At 40.1% G+C, this 15,000-nt stretch overlaps 1 protein-coding gene across 1 annotated transcript in view; it reads left to right on the top strand.

The window, feature by feature from the left end:
- Nucleotides 1-15,000, top strand: part of Burs (Cuticle-tanning hormone bursicon) — a 17,327-nt gene that overhangs the window by 1,719 nt on the left and 608 nt on the right. Inside the window, exons 2-4 of the mRNA XM_076191416.1 lie at nucleotides 8,311-8,503; nucleotides 9,862-9,987; nucleotides 14,335-15,000. The exon at nucleotides 14,335-15,000 is cut by the window's right edge and continues 608 nt beyond it. Coding sequence (XP_076047531.1) covers nucleotides 8,321-8,503; nucleotides 9,862-9,987; nucleotides 14,335-14,463 — 438 coding nt within the window. The 5' untranslated portion in view covers nucleotides 8,311-8,320 and the 3' untranslated portion in view covers nucleotides 14,464-15,000. The remainder of the gene's footprint in view (nucleotides 1-8,310; nucleotides 8,504-9,861; nucleotides 9,988-14,334) is intronic.

Raw genomic sequence — 15,000 nt, 5'->3', positions numbered from 1 at the left:
TAACACAAGAGATCTCCGAAGCCTTGTGTTTTACCTTCCTTCATGTTATAAACAATCCATATGTAAGATCGTGGATACAGAATTAGCTCTGGTCTTTCAAACACACACACACACACACACACACACACACACACACACACACACACACACACACACACACACACAATAATTTCAGTATCGCTGCGCTGCGGGTTGTTACTCCAACTCTCGTGGGCAAGGAGTTGTGTGTGTGTGTGTGTGTGTGTGTGTGTGTGCGTGTAAGGTCACTGTATTATCCATAGATCGGTCATACGAGCTCTGAGCTCTCATTCGGGAGGTTAATAACTGTCGATCACTATACTATCCAACACGTGATCCAAGACCATGGTGAAAAAATCACACACATATGTGTGTGTATGCATATATATGCAAATTTCCTTTTTAGAAATTTTGTGCACAATTAATCTTCATGGCACGGAAATCTAAGCGTCGGAAGCAGTGGAACAAACATTTCTCAAAACTCGTTCTATCACGCGGAGTAATCCACAAACCCCACAGCAAACTCGGAACGAAAATTGGATCAACCACGTTCAAAATCGCCGTGGAATTCCAAATGCAATATGCAGCACAACTCAAAAGACATTGAACATACCTCGTCGAACTGTGGTACACTCCACGTCTTTCCCAGTGTTCCTGGTGTCCGTTTTTGTTTGGCACCTGTTACAGCGCCTGCCTCTGCCGTACAACCACGAACAAGGCAACAACGGTGTGGTCGGCAGAACCGGGACGTTAGGCAGAATTGGAATATGGCCACACCAAAAGGCCACAAGCACGATGGATGTGAAAAACGAGGAGTATATCCAACCTAACCTAATCTAACCTAGCCTAACCTAGTCTAACCTAGCCTAACCTGGTCTAACCTAGCTTAACCTAGCTTAACCTATTCTAACCTAACCTAACCTAGCCTAACCTAACCTAGCCTAACCTAACCTAGTCTAGCCTAACCTAACCTAACCTGTCCTAACCTAACCGAACCGAACCGAACCTAACCTAGCCTAACCTAACCTACCCAAACCTAACCTAACCTGCACTGACATAGCTTAACCTAAACCTAACCCATAGCTAACCTAAATCTTTTCTAATCCTATTCTATCCCGACATAGCTTAACTTAAACCTAACCCATATCTAACCTAAATCTATTCTAATCCTAATTTAACCCTAAACCTAATTTAAGCCTATCCTAAACGTAACCTCAAAATCATCTAAACGTAACCTAACCCTAACCTAAATGTAACTAGATCCTAACCTAACCAAACGTAACCTAACCTAGCCTAACCCTACCTGACATAGGCTAACGCAAAAAAATCCTAACCTAAACCTAGCTAAACCCTAACTTGACCTTCCCTGATCTAACCTTACCTGAGCTGAACTGAGCTGGCCTGACCTAACATAACAAAACCCAACAAATCTCTACGCAATCATATATAACCCAACCCAAACAAAACATAACCTAGCATAACCCAACGTAACCCAACATAACCAAACCTAAATCAATATACACAGACATATCCTAACAAACCCTAACATAACTGAACACAACCCAACATAACCCAATATAACCTAATACATCTTAACCAATCCTAAAATACCTAAACATAAACTAACGTATCCCAACGTGTCATAACGTAACACAATGTAACATAACTTGACACCGTAACGTAGCGTAATCCATCCCGAGCTCTACACATGCGCACTAGACTACAATCCACTTTTCCCCAACATCCCTTTACGGTCTACTACACCATCAACATTTCGTACACATTCACCAAATTGCATTTACCCAATTATAATACAAAGAATAACGTCTACGCTCGTAGGGTCCCGTCTCATCAGTCAAACTTGGCGTGAGGGCTTTCGCAGCAGGAGCAAATATCCTTTCCTCATTTTCCCCTGAGGGGGATTTTGGATCTCAGACCTTACCCTCCTGAGCGCCTGATGAAGAAAACTGAAGAGAAAGTCTTTACTTAAGTCTTTACTTAACGCCAATTAAGTTAAAAACTTTCAACACCTCCTAATTCACGCCATGCGATTTTATTCAGTTAAGGAGGCCAATCAACGGTGGTAATACCTGTTATTGTTTTCAATGAGAGAGAGGCTTTGGACATGGAGAGTTTTGGTAATAATTGCGGTTTTAAACCGTCATGAAATATTCGATGAGTTTTCTGACTAATGACGTATTACCTACGTATATACATACATACATACATACATACATACATACATAAATACATACATACGTACATACATTACATACATACATACATTACATACATACATACATAAATACATAAATACATGCATACATACATATATACATATACATACATACATGCATTACTTACATACATACATACACACGCACATACATACATGCATACATACATACATACATACATACATACATACATACATACACATACATACATACATACATACATACATACATACATACATACATACATACATACGTACATACATACATATACACATACGTACATACATACGTGTGTACATACATACATACATACGTACATACATTCATACATGTATGTATGCATGTATGTATGACGTTTCTCATTTCTCGATATCATTTCTAAACAAAACTCACTCTGCACAGAGGACTGTAACAAACCGGTCACATTTTATTCAACGTAATCAAATAACTCAAAATCTATTTAGTTTCAATTAACCCATTTCGATGAACTCTATGCATACGAATGCGATAAACGTATTACAACGAATTATGTCTTCAGGCAAATATCAGACTATTTTCTTTACAGCTCAGAGGGCCACGTCGTTAAGGAGTTGATGGCATGTCGTTAGAGTGTGTCTGGTGTAGGTCATAGCGAACGTTCTGCAGAATATTGTTTCTTCGTCGTATTCCGAAGACGTTGTTATCACTTAGGGGAACCTGTGGAAAGAGCTTCTTTTCACACGAGACTGGCTTGCCTCTGGTCTCTCCTACCTCTCCTCCTCCTCCTCTTCCTTCTCCTCCTTTTCCTCCCTCTGCTTCTGCTTCCACATCTTCTTTTCTTCCTACTTCTATTTCCTCTTATCATACTTCTCCTTCTTTTCCTTTATCTTTTCATAATCTTCTTCCTTCTCCTATTTCTCCTTTTCCTCCTCCTCTTCGATCTACTTCTCATCTTTCTCCCACTCCTCCTCCTTCTCCTCCTCCTCCTCCTCCTCCTTCTCCTGCCCCTCCATCTCCTTCTCTGCTCTGTCGATCTTCTCCTTGTCTTAATATGCTCCTGTTTTTCTTTTCGTCCCCCACCTTCTGCATCCCTTCTTCCTCCTTTTTCTCCTCCTCCTCCTCCTCTTCCTTCTCCTGCCCTTGCTTCTTCTTCTCTATTATCTTAATATTCTCGTCTTACATATACTCCTATTTTTTCCTTTCTCCACCCTCCCCATCTCTTTCTCCTCCTACTTCTTCTCTTTCTCTTCCTGTCCTCCTACAACTCTTGTTTATCTTCAGGCCTTAAGCGGGTCCTAAACTATCAATATTATTGCGCAATATTCCATATTATACAATATTATTGACGGTGTAGGTATGGTACTGAAGAAAGACACAATATATTGAAGACATCAAATGTACCGGCCAAACACGTGTAGTTTTTCAGTACCATTATACAATACGGAATATTGCGCAATAATATTGATCGTGTAAACCCCGCGTCTTATAAACGCCTCCAGAGAACGCTATCGACCACCACTTTTAATGATCCCCCGCCCCCCTAACGGGAGAAAATGGAAACTCGAAGTCGTTTTTCAAAATGTAGTTCTTCCTTCGGCTGAAGCTCGGATGATGGGCACAAGTGCTTATTTCCCGGGAGGCGTTTCCGTTTTCTTTTACGTTTCATTTCATTTCCTCTCGCGGAGTATGCGAGCCAGTGGCAGTCTATTTCTCCGGGATCCTCTCTTTCTTCGGGACTGTCTCTTTCTCCGGGACGGACGGACCACGTTAATGATTTCGACTAAACTCGCGCTCTCGTTCTTGTCTAAATATTTCTTAGTATTGATATTTTCGCTCTACAAATTTTGATGATTTTGGTTTGACTAATGTTAGACGATTTTATTTAGCTAAGTGTGTGTATTAGAGAAGGCAAACTTGGGTCCTATTCGCATTAGGGGTTTGAACCGCTCGCAAACCGCGGTGGTACCGCTTAGTTAGGGAAAAACTCCTTGGTTGTTTGTGAATGCCTCCATTAACTTACATAGTACCTGAACCGCCGAGGTTCAAATCAAGGCGGTTGAAACCGCTAGTGTGAACAGGGCATTGGGAGAATTGTCTCGATCAAACAAGAACTCGCTTTATCCTATATAGAGAATGTTTGATTGCAAAATCGTCAGTCATGGGTTATAAAGAGATTTCATGGAATCTCTTACGACCTATGAGGTTATTGAAGTAAATCGCTTGTTCAGATTAACAATAATAAACCATATAATATGAACAGTTAGCGGATGCAGGGATGACCCGTCATCCATGAGGAGCTAAGAGGAGAGGGTGGGGAAAGGGTGGAGGAGGGGAGTGGAATGGGTGGGAGTAGGTACATGCCCTTGACTTGGCCACTCTCCTTATAAGGGGGAAAAGCTCTTGGTATATAGACAGATGAAGAAATTAACATAATAAAGAAACTAATGTAGATTTTGAGTAGATATAAGAAAGTAAAGGTGATACATTTCTTGACAAATCAATGAATGGATACACAAGCTAAATGACCAAATAGAATAATCAAACAAAAATCGTAGTAATACGTACATAAAACATTAAGGAATAATAAACATGGGTACCGAAGATTATGCGAATGAAAATATGTAGTAAAGGATATGTTCATGAAAAAACATCGAATCTGACGCCAGGAGAGTTGATTCAGTTGATGAAGAAACTAGACAGAATGGGTCGAAGCAACCTCAATGTATATTTAATCTCGCCAAAGCCAGAAGACTAAGAACAATGTGGTCTCGAGTTTGATTCCCTGAAGGCGAAAGCAATTTCTTTAATGGGTCTGGAGGTATCTTCGTGAGCCCACATGTTCCCTAATGCTCCTTATCTGTTTTTAATCTACCCAACGAGCGGTGGGTCCCCAGACTGGCCGTGGTAATGACACCTGAATCAGTGATAAGTAAGACATCCAGAAGGTTTGCAGCAGACAGCGAAAATTCAATAACTATAGTCACCCCTTAATTCTATCCAAAAATTAAGAGACAACATCTATAAAGTCACCCCTGAATTGCATTCAAAACAAGTTTTAACAGACAGCGAAGATCCAACATTTGTGAGTGCTTTTAGTAGCTGGAAGCGTAGACATCAACAGTAACAGCGTCTACGCTTCCAGCTACAAAAACCACCTACGGGTCCCATTCAGCCAAAGACGAGCTCTGGAATATAAGTGAATAAAAAAGAAATGGTCTTGGAATTGGAATACTTGTCTGTTGAGGAGACTCATCGTTAAGAAGTTGATTTGCATCCCTGCTGAGACGCTGAGAATTCTTGAAGACCCTCGTTACGTCCTCCTGAGACTTCTCAAGGACTGGCGCAATTTTATCCAATCATTTCATCTTTTTCGGTTCAGAATTATCAAGGACTAGTGCCCTCCCGAACTTCAGAAAAGTTACTTTGGCGAATGCCACACGGTTTTATTTACCGTATTTGACGGCGTACAAGACGTACTTTCTTAAATGTACATAAAAGTGCCCTGCGTCTAATGCAGCCGTATTACGGATATAGAGAATCATACGGTTTCCATAGAAAAACACTTTAAAATATCTTTCAATAAATGTATAATGAAACATATTATTTTTCTACAAAATATTCTTGTGAAATAGAAGTACGTCGTATTCTAAGGTGCTGCTTATACGCTGATAAATACGATAGATCACAGGGAACTCTGTGGACTGAAGGGTTAATGTTAGTCAATCAATCATCATTCAACCATTTTGAATCCACTGCTGAACAAAGGACTCTGCCAAACCATTCCAAGCCTCGCACGACTGCGCCAACATCTACCACGTCACTCCTGCAAACTTCTTTTTCTTGCCACCCCTCTTCTCGCTTCCTATCTCGCGGCGTCCAGTCAGCAACACACTTACTCCACCTCTCATCATTCTTTCGCACTAACTCCCGTGCCCAATTCCATTTTCTCTCCTTTGCCACTTCCACAATGGTTTTCATTTCAGTCTGCTCTCTCACCCAACTTGCCCTCCTGCCGTCTTCCAGCGCTATTTCCAGTATTGTTCGGCTCAACTCTCTCTGTTTCGTCCCTCTTGGTTTTAATCTGCAGTTTCCTTCATCTACGGACCAGAGTCACGCAGATTTGTTCCACTGTTGGAGATTTAATTCTCCACCCAAAGAAGAATGCTGTTCATGGTCTTTTACTTCTACTCTCCCTCCGTTTCGCTACCATCCTTCAAGGTTCTGTTCACACTAGCGGTTTGAACTGTAGGGAAAACTCTGCGGTACCGCATAGTCAAGGAAAAACTATGCAGTTGTGTGTGAACACCTCCAGTGACTTACATTTTAACTGAACCGCTGCGGTTCAGACCGCCGCGGTTCAAACTGCTAGTGTGACAAGGGCTTTATAATCTCCACCACCGTTTCGGTGTGACATTATTCCCAAGGACAGAAGCTCTGGTTATTGGTTACGAAATGCAAGACTGTTGAAAAAAAAAATTGCACATCTTAAAGTTGCTAGGAATTGCGGGAAATCAGCACGGGAAGAAGCGGAAGAAGAGGAAGAAAGTCATTAATCCTTGTGCATACTTGTGTGTGCTTCTCAGGCGCTTCACGAATACAATGAGCTCAAAAAAAAATCTTTTCAACTTGGACGTGTTTCTCTTTCTGCCGCTCTTTCTTTGTTTCCTGTGAAGATGCATCTCGCTCCCAGCGGGACGGAGGTCCTTGACCTCTGCTTTAAGTGTGACGTTGTTCTGTTTTGCTGCATTAAGATTAGCATCTGAAGCGAATTAACTCTTGTTCCCGGGCGCCTCCGCAAGGGTGACTAACATATCAGAGTCCAGGGGGGAGACTGAGAACATACAACTCAAGTTATCTACTCAGAGAGTTAATAAAAGTTGGTCTTTGACCTCTTGAGAACAAAGAGGCTTTCCACTCAGCTGAATCAAATTGTCTGGCGGAAGGGAAGGTAGGTTAAAAATTCGACTTAGGTACTTAAAAGCTAAAGGAGATCAAAGTTGTTTTCCATTTAGCTGAATTAAACTGTCTGGAGGAAAGGAAGGTAGGATTACAATTACACTTAGGCAGTTGAAGGCTAAGGTACATTTTGCTCGTTGTGATTACCGCTCAACGATAATCGTTCATGGCCCAACGATGATCGTTAGAGGATTGTCTAGAGCACTAATTCTTTGTTTCTGAATTGGTCTGTTTTGCTTCAAAGGACGAGGCTGATGATTCTAACCGAACCTACCAACGCGCTTACCCAAATAGAATGCCAGGTAGTAGGATGCGCGTCACCCGGCATTGGCTGGGGTAGGTTAACAATAATCGCACACAGAAACCTTGAGACAGAAAACATGACGTCACGTAGAGTGCAGAGGACTAATCGAAGTGGACTGTAACATTCTTAGTTTAAAATGCACCATGGACATAAACTTAAGTATTCTGAGGACAAGTTAAGTAAAAGGAAAATCATTATATAGTAGTGGGGTGATAAGTTTCCCAAAACCGATAAAACATTCTTTGAGTATATTTCTTCCCATCTATTACTAAGCAACAGAGATCAGATTACAATGACAAATGTATGCGCACAGGATATATTTTGGTTGGATGCAGAGTAACAGACAAAAGACATATAGATAAGGACACAGAATTCTAACTGCATACTGCAGGCACTAAACTATCAGAGAGAAAATATACATTTCCGTTTTTAAGGACCTTCATACGAAGGCACATAGGCGCTTTTACGTGCTATTATACAGCCACACTCAGCCACAACCATAGCCACAGCCACAGCCACAGGAACACAATCCCCCCCAAACATGTACATATACATATACTTTGAAAAAGCATACTTGCGAAACTAGTCAAGAATAAACTCAAACTAAGACTTCTGTGTTTCTCACTCTCATTTACTTCAACCTGTGAGAACGTTTCAACAATATACATATACATATACATATACATATACTTATACATATACTTATACATATACATATACATATATATGTACATAGAGAAAAAGAAAGAACGAATGAGGATACGAGAAAAAAGCTTAATGGCATTTCATTATGTCGTGTTTTCCCATCCCATCCAGACGAGTAAAGATGCAGCCTTCCTCTTGCTCCTCCTCGATGTGCTACATCTTCCTCTTCCTTATGGCCCTGACCATGACTGAAGCGGACGAATGCACCTTGACCCCAGTCATTCACCTCCTCTCGTATCCAGGATGCGTTTCTAAGCCCATCCCTTCCTTCGCCTGCAAAGGGAAATGCACTTCCTACGTTCAGGTAAGTCTCCTGTGGTCAGAGTAGACATCATGTGAAGATGAGACCTTTTTCAATTATACAACGTTCCGACTGTTGAAACCTATTCAATTACACAAACATGGAATACAAAACCTAAGCTATTCATTCCTATAGTTGGCAAGACTTTAGCTGGCACTCCACGGGATGCCCTGTCCTAATGTCCCTAATTCATCCATTCCGAGATGTATAACTTGCTTAGACGTTGTATTGTGTACTTGATAAAAACTTCAACAAGCGAAACGTTGTGCATTCAATAAACATTCCATCCTCACTTGATTTCTACTCTGACCATTGTATTTGATATATTTTGCCACATAAAGTGTCCCACGATTATACGTGGTTTATTAATCTATCCCTGAATGGAAGTAGCTTCTACATATATGTCTATGCTGTATATAAAATTCATCGCTGTTAAAAAGGAAAAAAAGTTAAAATAATAATAATAAAATCTTAAGAATATAGGTTGTCATGAACTCCTATGAAATTATATTAAAGTGTTTCTACCAACCAAATCGGCTTATTCAATTTCATCAGAGTGGTTTTCGAAATTGAATGAAATGTAATTTGTAAATCTAGACAGTAAATGTTAGCGATAACTTCAGCCACACTAAATACTATGAGGATTCATTCTAACTTTGATCACGCGTCAGTGTGTTGAAAAATTCTATTAATATATATATATATATACATATATATGTATATATATAAATACACACATATTACATTATATATATATATATATATATATATATATATATATATATGTGTGTGTGTGTGTGTGTGTGTGTGTGTGTGTGTGTGTGTGTGTGTGTGTGTGTGTGTGTGTGTGTGTGTGTGTGTGTGTGTGTGTGTGTGTTCTGTACTTATTTCCAACAAATTCCTGGTTGACATGTTCACTGTTCATTCTGTGCCCACGAGGACCGATACTGATCAAACCACTATGACATCACCTCTGAGGCGTAATTTTCCCTCCTTTAAAGTTGACGTCACCTGCACTTCGGAAGATGACGTCGCTGAAGTACCAATGGCATCATTTCTCTGTAAACGTGATGTCTATTCTTTATTTGAAAATGAGGTCATCACCACAGAACGTACTTTTCCTGTGACTATCTATGACTGGTCCCGAAAGAGCAGGGAACCTGATACCCCCCACCACTCCTCGACTTATGAAGTTCTATTTCCCAGCTTCCTAGACATTGCTTCACACACTAGAACAAATCGTCTAAGGCATCCTTAGGGACTCTCTCACGATCTTCTCTGGGTTCTTAGGGACCCAGAGACCCAGATTTGGGACCCTCTACCCTGACACGGGACCCTGATTTCTTTCTTTCCTCCGACAGGTATCTGGGAGCAAGATCTGGCAGACGGAGCGGTCGTGTATGTGTTGCCAGGAGTCTGGGGAGAGGGAAGCTGCCGTCACACTCTCCTGTCCCAAAGCTAAACCGGGCGAACCCAGGATCAGGAAGGTGAGTGGGTGAACATAAACCGGGGACTACAAGGTCAATATTATTGCACAATATTCCGCATTATAAAATATCATTGACGGCGTAGGGATGGTATAGAAGAGGCACGTGTGTTTGGCCTGTACATTTGACGTCTCCAATATATTTTGCATTTTTTCAATACCATTCATATACAGTCAATAATATTGTACAATACGAAATATTGCGTAATAATATTGATCGTGTTGGGCCCTCTTAAAAATATAAGAACATAAGAATGGTAGACTGCAACAGACCATAAGGCCTACACTAGGCAGTTCCATGTCCATTAGAACCAATAGTTTCAGAGCTCACTACTACTTGGTCACTAAGTCTATTTCATTCGTTAATCACTCTTAGTAAACCAGTTCTTGCGTATTTCCTTCTTAAAACTGAATTTATCCAACTGACACCCCAAACTACGAGTAAGTCCATTAATATGAATGAGTTAGTAAGCATGGAGAAGTAGAAGAATGGGAAAAAGAAGCTGAGGAAAGATTAAAAAACAAAAAAAAAATCTCCATTTTCTGTAGCTGAATTTAGCATTTTACTTTCTTTCCCTTTCTCTAAAATTGTTTTCTTTCATTTTTTCCTAATTCTGAATATAAATGCTGGTCAAGAGAGGGTTTATATTTTCTCAAAATTTGAATTATTGACCTCTGGATTTTTTTCCGTACTTAAAAGAAGAAATTAAATAAATAAATAAATACATAAATAGTTAAAAAATATGATAAGTAAATAAAAAAAAATATATATATATAAATGAAATAGATAAGTAAAGACAAATAAATAAATGAACAAGAAAATTAAATAAATATGGGCAATTGAATAAATTAACATATGAATATACAAATAAAATAGAATAAATGTATATTAATTACGTTCCGATATACTGTTTGCCAGATTCGAGTCTGTTGTAGTCTGTCACTGCGTTCATATATATATATATATATATATATATATATATATATATATATATATATATATATATATATATATATATATATATATAAAGGTTCTAACTATGAAGGATCAATTTAGACAAAGTCTAACCCTTAACTGAACAAAATCCTTTGGCGGTAACTGGACTAAAATCCGCTCAATCTTGGCATTGAGATTCGACTCGTGTTTGAGTGTCGCCAGGTGATTTTATTAATCTACGAGAGATTTTCATATACGTCAGGGGGATTCAGGGAAACAGGTTCGAGCCGTTGGTGTCCAAACTACGAGTATTTTATTTGCCCCGTTCAAACGCACTTGGTGGCGAAGGGTTTGTAGTTTATGTCGATCACTTCGGTACGATGATGCCTAAGTAGGCGTCATAATACGTGAGTGGGGATGCGAGGATTCCGACGTCGGCGTCTTGATTATATATGTATATATATATACAGTATATATATATATATATATATATACATATATATATTTATTTGTAGTTGTACATGAGTTACTCCCGGATTCTGTGAACTGGTTTCATCACGTTTTCTGTTTTTATTATTACTCAGAGTAAAAGAGAACGAGTAGAACGGCAGTGACTTAATACTTTATAATGCAAGTTGTGTGATGCATCGTACATATGGCAGCCGATACTACGCGCGATAATTTGAGTTTTACTGAAGTGGTTAAAGCCCTCTTCCAGCTGACGACAGAGGAAGGTGTCTCCTGGTGGGAAGGAGGAAGAAGGTTCCTGGGAACAACTTCCAAATTAGAAATAATTCTTTTCTCAAAGTTTATCTCAAGTCCGCTCTCAGATCCGGATATTTAGGTCGATCAGTTTGCATAAGATTCTCGTCTCGATTGTTTTCGGTCACCGCGTGGAATGGTCGGTTGAAGACTTCCCTCGTGAGCCAAGAACGTTTGGGTTTTACCTCCAGGGAATTTCATTCGTTCAAAGGAAACGCTGTCACTGCTGGTTTTACGATGTTGTCTTTTTGTTTTATGATTTGTCCTGGCTGGGGGAATTCTCCTACTACTCCTACTCCTACTCCTCTTCCTCCTCCTCCTCCTCTTCCTCCTCCTCCTCTTCCTCCCTTTCTCTCTTTTTCTCCTTTTCCTTCTCCTCCTTCATCTCCTCCTCCTTCTCTTTTTTCCTCCTTCTCCTCCTACTCCCACTCCTCTTCCTCCTCCTCCTCCTTCTCCTCTTCCTCCTTTTCTCTCTTTCTCCTCCTCATCCTTCTCCTTCTTCTCCTCCTCTTTTTATTCCTTCTTTTTTTCCTTTCTTCTACATCCTTTTCCTTCTTCTTCTCTTCCTTCTCCTCCTCCTCCTTTTCCTCTTCCTCCCTCTCCTTCTCCTCCTCCTCCCTCTCCTTCTCCTCCTCCTCCCTCTCCCCGTCCTCCTCCACCTTTCCTTCTCCTACTCCTTCTTCTCCTTTTTCTCCTATTCCTCCAGCTCTTCCTTTTCCTTGTCCTCCTCTTCCTTCTCTTCCTCCTCCTCCTCCTCCTCCTCCTCTTCCTCCCTCGCCTCCTCCTCCCTCTCCTCCTCCTCCCTCTCCTTTCCTTCTCCTACTCCTCCTTCTTCTCCTCCTTTTTTTCCTCTTCCTCCTTTTCCTTGTCCTCCTCCTCTTTCTCCTCCTTATCCTTCTCCTCTTCTCGTCTTCCTCCTGTGTCGGACATGTGTCTATTAGTCCTTTATCTGCATAGTACAAATTTGATATTGACCAACGCTCAGACATTCAGTTCTATTTAATCCCATCCCTGCAGATCGTCCGTTCAATTTTATTCAGCCGAGGATAAACATCTACTCACCCTATCCCGTCCTTTATTATTCTGATTTTTTTTTTATTCTTTTACTTTATTTTTTAATTTCAATTTTCATTTAATCTAATTTCATTTGATGTAATTTTGTTTCCTTTTATTTTGTTGCATTTGATTTTGTTTGACATTTCCATTTCGTTTCACTTCATTTCATTTTCGTTTTATTTTCATCTTTATTTTCATCTTTATTTTATTTTATTTCTTATTTTATTTTATTTATTTATTTTTATTTTATTTATTTATTTATTTATTTTTATTTATTTATTTATTTATTTATTTATTTATTTATTTATTTATTTATTTATTTTTTTTTTTTTTTTTTTTTTTTTTTTTTTTTTTTTTTTTTTTTTTTTTTTTTTTTTTGTGGGGCTGTCACCCACCCCGGACAGTTCACACAAGAAACAGGGGGTGGTAGTGTCCACTTTATGAAACTCTGTTGGAGTGGCGGTGCCCAGAGATTAGGAAGGGCCAAGACGGCGCAATGTTCCCTCAAGAAGCTGAAGGAGAATCTTTTCGTATTTCAAAATCACGGAAGCTGCATGGTACTAAGACGTTGAAAACCAAATATATTTTGGTTTTACTTTTATGTTTGGAAACCAGATACTCCATTCACACGGTCAAACATCATTTGAAACACTTGTTTGACATACGAGTTTGTGTAAATGGGTCAGTTGTAGTCAAACGAAAGGTTGATATTGTCTTGCTCCCGAGTTGACGGCGACATGACGTCAGCCCCATGACGTCATTACAACGCTTCTGTTTAGTAAAAGTAGCCTATGTTTTGTGCAATTATTAGTCTCTTACTATCTGGCATCATATTAGAGTAAGCACGTTGGTAGGTTCAGTAAAAATGATCATCTTCCTACTATGGAGCATAAAGCAAAACAGCCCATAATAAATAAAAGAAAAAAAAGAAGAAAAAAATTAATGCTCTAGAAAATCGTTTCACGATCATCATTGAACCATGAACGATCATTATCGAACGCACCAAACAAAACGTACCTATAGCTCTTGCCTTTCGTCCCTTCCTTCCCTCCCTTCTTTACCCTCTTCTCGCCTTATCTCTCCTTCTCTTTGTTCTCCATTCCCTCCACCTTTCGACTTGCCTCTTCCCCTTTCCTTTTTTCATCTGTATCTTCGTGTTTCTCTCCTTTTCATTCCGCTACAAGCGTCAGTTCTCTTTTCTATTTTGACTTTCTGCCTTTTCATCGTATACTTCTTCCCTTTACTTTACTGTCTGTCTTCCTCCTTCCTCTTTTCTTCCTCCTCCTTCCTCCTCCTTGCTCCTTCCTTAATTCATTTGTTCGTTCCTTCCTTCCTTTCTTCCTTCACTTCTTTCATCCTCCCTTTCTACCTTCCTTCCTTCCTTCCTGTTTATCTTTCTCTCTTCCTTCCCCACTTTCCTACTTTTCTTCCTTGCTTCCCTCTTACCTACCTACCTACCTTCCTCCCTTCCTACCCATCTACCTTCCTTCCTTCCTACCTACCTACCTACATCCTTCTCTCCCTCTGCCACCTCCTCTTCCTCCTCCTCCTCATCGTCATCTTCTTAAACTCACCACTCCCTTCCCTTTACAGGTCGTGACACGCGCCCCGATCGACTGTATGTGTCGTCCTTGTACCCAGGTGGAGGAGGGCGCTGTTCTCGCCCAGGAAATCGCCAACTTCATCGACGATTCGCCTATGGGAGATGTGCCTTTTATCTAAGCTCCCTAACATCACGAAACCCTCCTCTCTCCATCTCCACGTCAACCTACCAACCGCCAACCGCGACAAACCACCACCAACGCCTCCAAAGTCCCTCAAGTTGTAGTTGTCCCAAAGCCGATGAAGACAGGAAGTAGGCGAGGACATCAGAATGGAGACGTGTCGACACTCCCCCATCTTCGAAACTATAATTTCCTTCTCAAACCTAGACCAGGAAGGATGGAATGATATTGCACGAGACTAAATTCCTTTCTCCTCTTACTATAAAGGTCTTGTTACTACTATTTTCAAATCTAAATATTAATCAGGAATATCTTGTAATTTTCTTTCCTTGAATCCAGATTCCTAATCTAGGACGCCATGCTGCATCAGAAACTTTCAGTAACTAGTTTTGTTGACGTAATCAAATAGGTGAACTTAGAATACATATACTTCTGTCAACATGCTAGAGATCTCGGCAAAGGCAGTTCAAAACACACACACACACACACACACACACACACACACACACACACACACACACACACACACACACAC

This window comes from Oratosquilla oratoria, chromosome 10 (genome assembly GCF_046742065.1).
Source record: "Oratosquilla oratoria isolate Oo_2021 chromosome 10, ASM4674206v1, whole genome shotgun sequence".
Lineage (NCBI taxonomy): Eukaryota > Metazoa > Arthropoda > Malacostraca > Stomatopoda > Squillidae > Oratosquilla > Oratosquilla oratoria.
The sequence above is the reverse complement of the archived record's forward strand: the minus strand, read 5'-3'. Positions and strand labels throughout refer to the sequence as shown.